Genomic DNA, 9,638 nt, shown 5'->3' on the forward strand with positions numbered 1-9,638 from the left:
AAATTCTCCCTATTTTCACGGCGAAATACTTTGCTCCCCGTATCTAACACGTACCAAAGAGAAAAGAAAAACTTCTCTTAAATTTCACTCCAAAGCACCAAAATCTGAAGAATCTCAGATCAGAGCTCTCAATTTTCTCTTATTCTTTTTCTTTAATCCAAACAAACAAAAAGAAAAAAAGGGAAATGAAGAGATTAAGAAGCTATTACATGCAGTTTCGACACAACAACAATCAAGCAATGGAGCGTAAATGGATCTTCCCATTAGCTGTTGGCTCCATTGTTTCTTTATTTTTACTCTTCTTAACAACCTTAACCTCTTTCGATGGCTCCCCTTTTCTTTTCTTCTACCGTTCCTCCGCCGTAACCGGCGGTTCCTCTCCTTTCGTGGAAAACCAACTAAAACCCATCCCTATTTCCACCCTCCCTCCGTCTCCCCGCTTCGCCTACCTCATCTCTGGCTCTGCCGGCGACGGTCGGATGCTTAAGAGGACTCTTTTAGCCCTTTACCATCCTTTGAATCAATACGTGGTTCATCTTGACCGGGAAGCTAGCTCTGAAGAGAGGCTCGATCTGGAGAAGTTCGTGAAGGATCATCCAGTGCTTAACAAAGTAGGGAATGTTAGGATGATTGTGAAAGCTAATTTGGTTACTTACAGAGGCCCTACTATGGTTGCTAATACGCTTCATGCTGCTGCAATTTTGTTGAAAAAAGGTGGAGATTGGGATTGGTTCATTAATCTTAGTGCTTCTGATTATCCCCTTGTTACCCAAGATGGTGAGTTGGATCTTCCAAATAATTAATTCCCCCCCTCCCATTTCTTTGTAAAGAAAATTCCATTTTCGTCTTTGATTTTGGCTTTGAGATTTTGGGTATCTTTCAGATTTGTTGCACACCTTTTCATACTTGCCAAGGGATCTAAATTTCATCGATCATACAAGCAATATTGGGTGGAAAGAGTGAGTACATTTGTATTCTTTTATAGCCTTTAAATCCTAGTTTTCCTCAAACTTTCCCTTTTTGGGTATCTTTTATATCAAGAAACTGATTGATTGTTTTGGTTTTGTTGTTGTAATGGCAGGTTCCAGAGGGCTAAACCAATCATTATTGATCCAGGATTGTATAGCATGAGAAAAGCTGATGTGTTTTGGGTTACACAAAAGAGAAGTGTGCCTACTGCATTCAAACTCTTTACAGGTAAAAGGCGCTGAAAGCTTTGAATTATATAGTGTTGTGTTTGGCTAATATATGCAGTTGTGGGAATCTTGGTGATGTCGTTTATTTGCCATTTTTAGGTAAGTTCTGTCTAGATAGACACTCTGTTTAGTCTTTTCTATTCTTGTGAGGATAATTGTCAGATGTAACGATCTCTTTGCAGATTTAAATAATCGGTTTGGATAATATTTCACTGAGTACATTTGTTTATATTGTTAGATTAGTATAATTGAGGTTGAAACTAGAATCTAGTTTTGACTTGATTTGATTCTTTTGTGACAAAGTTAGAGGTCAAAGTTAAAGATTGTAAATACGGTTGTTTTTCTTTTCTTGTCTGGGTTTCCCGAAGAACAATAGATTTGACTGAGCTTTGATTTGAATCGAAATCGATTGGTTGGACTGTGGAGAACAAGCAACTTTCTGGTTCATGTTTTGTCAGCTTTCTGTTCACTTAAAAGCAGCTTATTGAAGTGATTATATAAAGGAAGGCCAATTGTTTTGCTTTCAAAGCTTCTCATAGTATGATAAGATATTTCAGAATTTCTGATTAGAAGGAAGTGGACAAATATCTATAGTAGAATGACATTTATTCGCTGCTTCACGTGTTTAAGTAGCTAGTTGCAGAATGTGGAATAGATGCACTTTAAGAAAGCTTTGCTGCTCAGCACAAGGGATTGTTGGTGAGAAATATTTGGGAAGATTGGTGCAATAGGCAGAAATCTCTATCAGGATACTAATTTTTTTTTTACTTATTATTATCTTTCCTTTGTTCCTGAAATAGCCATGAAACATGTTTGCTCTGGGGGGTTTTGATGGTGCCCCTGCCAATTAGACGGTGAAACCCATGCTTATCTGCAAACTCTCTAGCTTCCCCTTAAAACATAGAAATTGAAAGATTTTTAGGAGACGCATGCATTTTGCACACTTGCCTATCCATTTAACATTGGTTTTGCTGATATTGCCAAAGCCTTTATAGAAACCTGGATGTGCTAAAAAGATAATTTATGTGTACTCTTCTTCGCTCATTTTCTCCCGTGTCAACTTTTTCTAGAAAACAAAGTTTAAGCAGTGAGTTTGTTCAAGTTTTCTTTGAACACTGCCTAGTTCTTCTCTGGCTTTACCTATAGGCTATTACTTTTTCCTGTGGTTTATTTTTGTTTTAATTTTAAATGTCATATTGGATGGTTAATGGTTAACACTGAGCACTAGATCCTTGATGTTTGTCATTGATTTGATTAGAAAATAGAAATCAAAACTGTGTCTTAGTCTAAAATAAATTTCCCAGAATTCTCAAAATGTGGAATGCTTAATTATAAGCAAGAACAATGTGACTTTGTTAACCAAATATTGCCTTACTCATTTCGTTTGTCTTCCAAGTTTAGCTGACAAGACTTCTTTATTTCTTTTATTTTTAACGTTTCCAAATTCATTTTCTAATTCAAGCCATGTAATTCATTTGATTTCCTTTTCATGTAGGATATTAAAGTAATTCTGTTCCTTGAAACTATCTAAACAAAAATTTAAGGCAAAACGGTATAGATTTGATGTTGCAATTAGCTTAGATCTCTAGACAACTAAACCATGCTTATATGCTATTTTATGTTTGACTCGTAATTTAATTGAATTGTATGATGCTTATAATTGTTGACTACCGATGCTTTTGCATAACAATCATCTTCATATTTTTGATAACTTTGATCAATCATATGGTTATACTGAAAGTTTATGCAGTAGAGAAAATATATTCTAATTTAGTACCATTTAGTGGTAAGGAACATATATACTATGCAGTCTAAATGTCAGAACAGTCTTATGAAGTAGTGAATTTCATCTGGAATTGGCTGCTGTATGACCATATGCATGCTATTGTGATTGGAAAACGTGTTCATTCATATTCTGGCAAAATGTTTTTCAATCTAACTTGTTGCTAGAATCTATTAGGCATCCATAAATATCCGCTATTTTCTGCAGACGCTTGTAACACTGATACCATTTCTTTAATAGGTTCTGCTTGGATGGCACTTTCTCGCCCTTTTGTTGACTATTGCATTTGGGGATGGGACAACCTACCTCGAACTGTCCTCATGTATTACGCAAACTTTTTATCATCTCCAGAAGGTTACTTCCACACTGTCATTTGTAATGCTCAAGAGTTCCGTAACACTACAGTAAACAGCGATCTCCATTTTATATCATGGGATAACCCTCCTAAGCAGCATCCTCACCTCCTCAGGCTTGCTGACATGCAACGGATGATCGATAGCAATGCCCCTTTTGCTAGAAAGTTCCCTAGGGATGATCCCGTACTTGATAAAATTGACTCTGAGATCTTGTCTCGTGGCCCAGATATGTTTACTCCTGGTGGTTGGTGTGTAGGAAGTGGGAAGAATGGGACCGATCCTTGCACTCTTATTGGTAACAGAACAGTCATCAGGCCTGGCCCCGGAGCAAAAAGGTTGGAAAAGTTGATCAGCTCTCTTCTATCCATTGACAATTTTAGACCGCGACAATGCAAATAACTCGAACTAACACGAACTGAAACTCGCAAAGGGAGGCACTCAAGCTGAATGAGGTAGGTTTATACATGTATCAAAAGATGAAGATGATGCAATCAAGGTATTCAATGCTCCTTCTGGTAGGGTTTGAAAAAGAATGATAAGAAAAAGGTATAGGCGATCTTTTTTGATTTAGATAATTACCAGCATGATTACTGATGAACTTGTCAATTTACACGATTAGAGATGGATTTACAGTGTTGGAAATGGTGTTGGTCCCACTGGAATCTTTCTCACTTTTTTGATTTGCTAGTGTTATTGTGTAACGATTACATATTGAAGAGAAGTTCCACACTTTTTACTCTCATCCAAATTTCATGATCCGCACATTAATGGTATTTTATATATATATATATGGTTCAAAACTATAGGAGTAAAAATAGGGTTCCATAATATCAATCCATAATAAATAATACTCGTAAAATAATTAAGAAAATTAGCATTCAACTAACTCAATTGAAATTAACTTTTCTCTATAGAAAACTTTGACGACTGATTAGAGGTTTAATTGTTTTTTAAATTATTATGTGAGGTTTTTCTTTTAAACATTTAAGTCAAAAAATTATATAAAAAATTCCTTGAAATGCTAAAAAGTATGAAAATTTTTAAAATATTTTAAAATATAAGGGTAAATTATACTAGTAGTCTTTGAACTATTAGTAAATTTTATTTGGTCATGTAATTATGAAAAGTTACAAAGTGGTCACATATTTTGACTTTTTTTTTGTCACCCAACTATTCAATTTTATTTTTTGGTCCTCAGCGGGCTAAAGTTGACAACTTTAAAATTGACATAATAGCAACTTTAACTCTCTAACATTTATATATTATGTCAATTTAGTCTTGATTCTAAAAAATGTGTAATCTTTTTTTTACTCTTTCACTTAGCTAAAAATTTTTATTAGCTAAATTTGATTGAAAACATATACAAAAATGAAAACACTAAAAATCCAAGATAATAATTTTCATATTTTCGCATTATTTTAAAATTAACCTTCAATGTAAAAGAAAAATGCAAACTAAAAAAAAAAAAAAGACCAGATTACACAATGTGTAAATGGTGAGGGTTAAATTTTTTTTTAAAATCAATTTAGTCATGTTGAAGATTAAAGTTACTATTATGTCATTTCTAAAAGCTGCCAGCGTTAGTCAATTGGTGACTAAAAAGGAGAATTGAATAGTTGGGTTCACTATTTTGTTACTTTCTTAATTAGGTGACTAAAAATAAAATTTACTAATAATTGAGTGATTACTAATGCAATTTACTCGAAAAATAAAAATGAAAACTTGTCAAAATTAAGAAAATCTAAAAAAAAAAAATTGATACAAATTTTATTCCAAGTAAACTATTTGTCTAATTGATTGGTACATCTGTAAATGATGATAAAACCTTTTCAAAAGTTTTTAGTCCTATAAATGGTTGCTTGTGCAATAAACTGAACTTGAGTTATTGCCTTAACCCACAACCAAATAAATCAATACATTGAGATGTCCCTGTACACACAAATTTTGAGTAAAAAATAGGGCTTAAAAAATTGAAAAAAAAAATCAAACTAATTTTTCTTATGAAATTATGAGTTACAATCCAAATTTGACGAAGCTTTAATTTAAGCCTCATCTAAATTTGATCTTAGTTGAATGCAATTAGTTCAAAGATCATTGAAATTTGATTTTGAAATTGAATTTAGAGATATGTGTTACATAACATAATTAAAATTAGAGAAATAAAGTAAAGAGTAGTGTGCGTGTTGATTAGTTAAAAGGGTGTGTATAGAGATAGTTTGATGAAGCGCTGCGTTTTAAGAGGACTAAAGGTCTGAGTTGTAAGAAGGGCAAACTAACTATTCAACCTTCTTAAGCACATCATTGTACCAGGAAGCTGTTAACAATTTGGTTAAGCTAAAATCATTATTTTCTTCTTCCTCTTAATTCTTTCTCCTCTTCTTCCTTTCTTTTCTATTAAAATTTCTCTCTCAGATTTTTGTAACAATATGCTTTGTTGAGAATTTTATTTGATTTGGATTCAAGGGTCTCTTGAACTTAATCTTGAATCAATGAAGTTTCCACCAAAGGTGATCTTAAAACAAGTTTGAAGAAAGTTTGGATCCAAGAGTCATTTAGATATGGTCTTGGGGGATTCAATCCTCTCGAAGGGTAGTTGAGATTTGATCTTGAAGAGCGAATTTTATCTCTCTCTCTCTCTCTCTCTCTCTTTTTGTTGATGCAACCAAATCGAGAAGAGGTTTGATCCAAAGTCTTCTTTACTTGATATTCCATGAACCATTCTGCTTCAAGATCTTTTCTAGACTTAACCTTGGAAAACATGTTTAACCTCTTTTCTATCGGTTGAACAAGAATGAAAAGCAAGTTTCTTTAAGATTGGTGCGATATTCTTTAGAATCTATATTTTTTGTTTTCTTCATAAATTTCTCGGGATTTCGGAGAGAACTTTTAACCTTTAAAATCTTTTTTGCAAGCTTCGATTTATGATACACTAAACTTTTGAACTGATAAAGTTGTGTTGAATAATAGTGCCAATTAGTCCAATAAAATAGAATTATTGTAGAATATAAACTCTTTTATTTATTATTTATATAATATTAATTTAAATTAATTAGTGATAAAATTATTCTTAAAGAATATGATTTCTTTATAAAAGATTCATTAAATCTAAAAATATGTTTTTTTATCTTAGTTAAATTCATCATAAAAAATTAGTTTTTATGCCATAGTTGAATGAATAATTTGTTGTATAAAGACACTGTTATTAAATTTAAGTTAAAAATGTATTGATTGATTTTTATTAAAATTTTTATTGATCTTTTATTTTTAGAATATTGCATTTTCAGTTTTATAATTTCTTAAAATTTTAGTATTTCTTTTATATATATTTTAAGATTTTAGATTTTTCATAATTTTAAAAATTTCTTATTTAGCTTAATAAAAAAAGAATTTTGAGCATTTTTGTGTTTTTAAGAATATTTTCTTAAATGCTAAAAAAGCTTTTGTATAATAATTTTAAAAAAGTTAAGCCTTAAAAAATACACTCACCTATCATTAGAGGTGTGCATGGGCCGGGCCCATAAAAAAATTTCTGCCCGTTTTCAAGGCCCAAGCTTGGCCCAGCCCGAAATATGGGCCTAGAAATTTATCCAAGCCCGGCCCAGGAAAAAAATAGTAGGCCGAGCTCTGGCTCGCCCAGCATGACCATATTAAATTTTTTGTTTTTTTATTAAATAAAAAATTTAAAATATAATAAATCAAATACATTTAAAAACATAAAAACAAATATTAAAACAAAAACAAATAAAAATGAGACTAAAATAATTCTTAAAGTAATACATAAATTAAAAATATAATAAAAAGTAATTATATAAAATTGAAAATTGAAATAAATTAGAACCAAATTATATTAATAACAAAAATTTTACAATATCAAAATAACATTAAAAACAACAAAAGAGTAAAGTCAAAGTACTAAAGTTACTTAAAATTAAAAATAAAAAATTTTAAAAATAATTTAATATTAAAATCGGGCCGGGCCGAGCCAGGCCCGGGCCAAAAAAATCTTACTCGGGGCCCGGCCCGTTTTCTAAATAGGCCTCGTTTTTTGTCCAAGTCTATTTTTCAAGCCTATATTTTTACCTAAACCTTTCTATTTTTGAGCAGGCAGGTGGGTGGGCCCGCCCATGCACACCTCTAGCTATCATGTCGTGATTTTTTATGTCACTTGTCATGCCATCACTTCATGAATCATTAATGGTTTCAATTAAAAAGTAATTCAAAAGGCTTAGTTGATCGTTAATTTTCAATAATTGAGTGTAATTTTTATTAAGGGTTTATTTAGTTTTTAATTATTTTACTACCATTTTAAGCATTTAAACCTAAAATAAAGTATATTATTTTAATTAAAAATGTTAGGTTAACTTACAATTAAGTTATTAAATTATAAAATTTTAGTATTTATATTAATTACAAATTTAGGGTAAATTATACGAATAGTCATCCAATTATGAGACTATTTTATTTTGACCACCAGTTAAACTTTTTGGATTTAGTCATTAACATTTGATTTTTTAGTTGCTTTGTTAGTATCAATAATGGAAGTGTGATGTTACCTTTTATTGGAGTAATAGTAAATTTAGCCCATCAATAGTTTTAAGTTTTATTAATTTGGTCTTAATTTTTCTTAAAAAATTAATTAATTTAACTCTCAATATTTATCAAATTTATCAATATAATCCTAATTTAAAAATTAGATAAAAATAAAACTAGAAAATATTTAAAATTATTTTGATAAAAAATTATAAAATTTTATAAAAATACATAAACCAAAAAAAAAAATACTAAAACATTATATTTAAAAAGAGAGTCTGAAAGTGATGAAGGCGAGCCATATCCATGGAATCCCTGAGAGTGATGGTTAAAAACCCAAGACTGATATCTTTGGTGTGGGTTTAAAGAAAAGGTGTTGCTTTAAACCCAATTGGAAAGCTCTAAAAGGATTATTATGAATTGTGTTCATCATTTCCAATTTCTGAAGCAGATATTAGTAAGAGCAGTTAACAGAAGCAACTAAATAACTACTATTAGTTAGCCTCAACCAATTCTAGCTATGAATTACTTATAATCTTCATGTATAAATAAAGCATTCAAGATTTCATTCATTTCTTATTACATTTCTAATAACCATCTTCATCTTCATCTTCATCTTCTTCTCACAAATTTCCTTCAATGGAACTCTCAGAACTTGAGCCACTCCCACAAAAACTATGCCTACAATTTGGTCATGGAAGAAACCAAGCGATTGGGATTTCGATTTTGTTAAAATTTAGCTCTACGTTTTTTTTATTTTAAAAAATGGAAGGAAAAAAAAATAGAGATAGTGATTAAAAGTTTGAAACTTTTTAGGATTTTTAAGAGTTTTAAAATTGTATACATTATAATTTTTAAATTTTTATGGAAAGTCATTTTAAATATATATATTTTTATTTTTTTCTTTTAGTTTTTAAATTAAAACTAAATTGAAAAATTTTATAAATATTAAAAATTAAAATTTTTGAATTTTTTATAATTAGGACAAAATTTATAAATTTTGTAATTATTGGGGACTAATTTTTTATTATACCAATGGAAAAATGGTAACATCGTACTTCTATTATTGATTTAGTGAAAAAAGAAAAACGAATTTTGAAAATGTTAATGATTAAATCAATTTTTTTAATTGTATAACTAAAATAGAAATATTCTCGTAATTAAGTAACTATTCATGTAATTTATCTAAATATTTAATATGATTTTAAAATTTTACATAAGCTACTAAAGTAAATATAAAAGTTTACAATTTTACTAATATAATCTTATTTTGTATACTAAATGTCTAATTTTTAAAATTTGATAACTTAGTACGGTAATTCATAATTAAGCTTGCATAGCATGTTTTGAAAATCCTTATTAAAAAAATTATTAGTAAAAATGTTATAATTTTATAATTAAGGTTAATATGTAGTTTGATATCTGAACTATACTTCATTTTATCTTATAATTTTTTCTTAATTTGGTACTTGGATAATTCACTATTAATCAATTAAGCCTCAAACCGTTCTGAAAATTTGATGTGACAGAATAGTTCAATATAATATTGCCACATGTCTTGTTTAGAGTCCATGTCATTTTTATAGAGTAAATTACACTCATAGGTACTTTAAATTATGATTTATCGATCACTTTAATTTTTTTTTAACTTAGTCGCTCTAAATAAAAAAAATAGTAAAAATTAGTTACTGTAGCTAAAATTTCTTTTTTCCTCTAAAGGAATGCTTACGTGACTAATTAACCGAACACGTGACACTTACCCATCTTCATTGC

The 9,638-nt window shown here is 29.9% G+C and overlaps 1 protein-coding gene across 1 annotated transcript; it reads left to right on the forward strand.

Annotated features, from left to right (window-relative positions):
• On the forward strand, positions 1 to 4,083 carry LOC108457483 (beta-glucuronosyltransferase GlcAT14B-like). The gene is made up of 4 exons (XM_017756576.2): positions 1 to 777; positions 884 to 959; positions 1,082 to 1,197; positions 3,220 to 4,083. Exons 1-4 carry the CDS (start codon positions 186 to 188, stop codon positions 3,732 to 3,734), a joined length of 1,299 nt encoding a protein of 432 aa, XP_017612065.1. The 5' UTR covers positions 1 to 185; the 3' UTR covers positions 3,735 to 4,083.
• The last annotated feature ends 5,555 nt before the right edge of the window (positions 4,084 to 9,638 follow it).

Source organism: Gossypium arboreum, chromosome 9 (genome assembly GCF_025698485.1).
Source record: "Gossypium arboreum isolate Shixiya-1 chromosome 9, ASM2569848v2, whole genome shotgun sequence".
In the NCBI taxonomy this organism is placed as follows: domain Eukaryota; kingdom Viridiplantae; phylum Streptophyta; class Magnoliopsida; order Malvales; family Malvaceae; genus Gossypium; species Gossypium arboreum.

Excerpts from the sequence above, each read along its gene's own strand:
- LOC108457483 (XM_017756576.2), top strand. The coding sequence starts at position 186 with ATGAAGAGATTAAGAAGCTATTACATGCAGTTTCGACACAACAACAAT. Across the intron at positions 960-1,081 it reads AGCAATATTGGGTGGAAAGA|GTTCCAGAGGGCTAAACCAA; the intron begins GTGAGTACATTT and ends TTGTAATGGCAG. Across the intron at positions 1,198-3,219 it reads TGCATTCAAACTCTTTACAG|GTTCTGCTTGGATGGCACTT; the intron begins GTAAAAGGCGCT and ends TTTCTTTAATAG.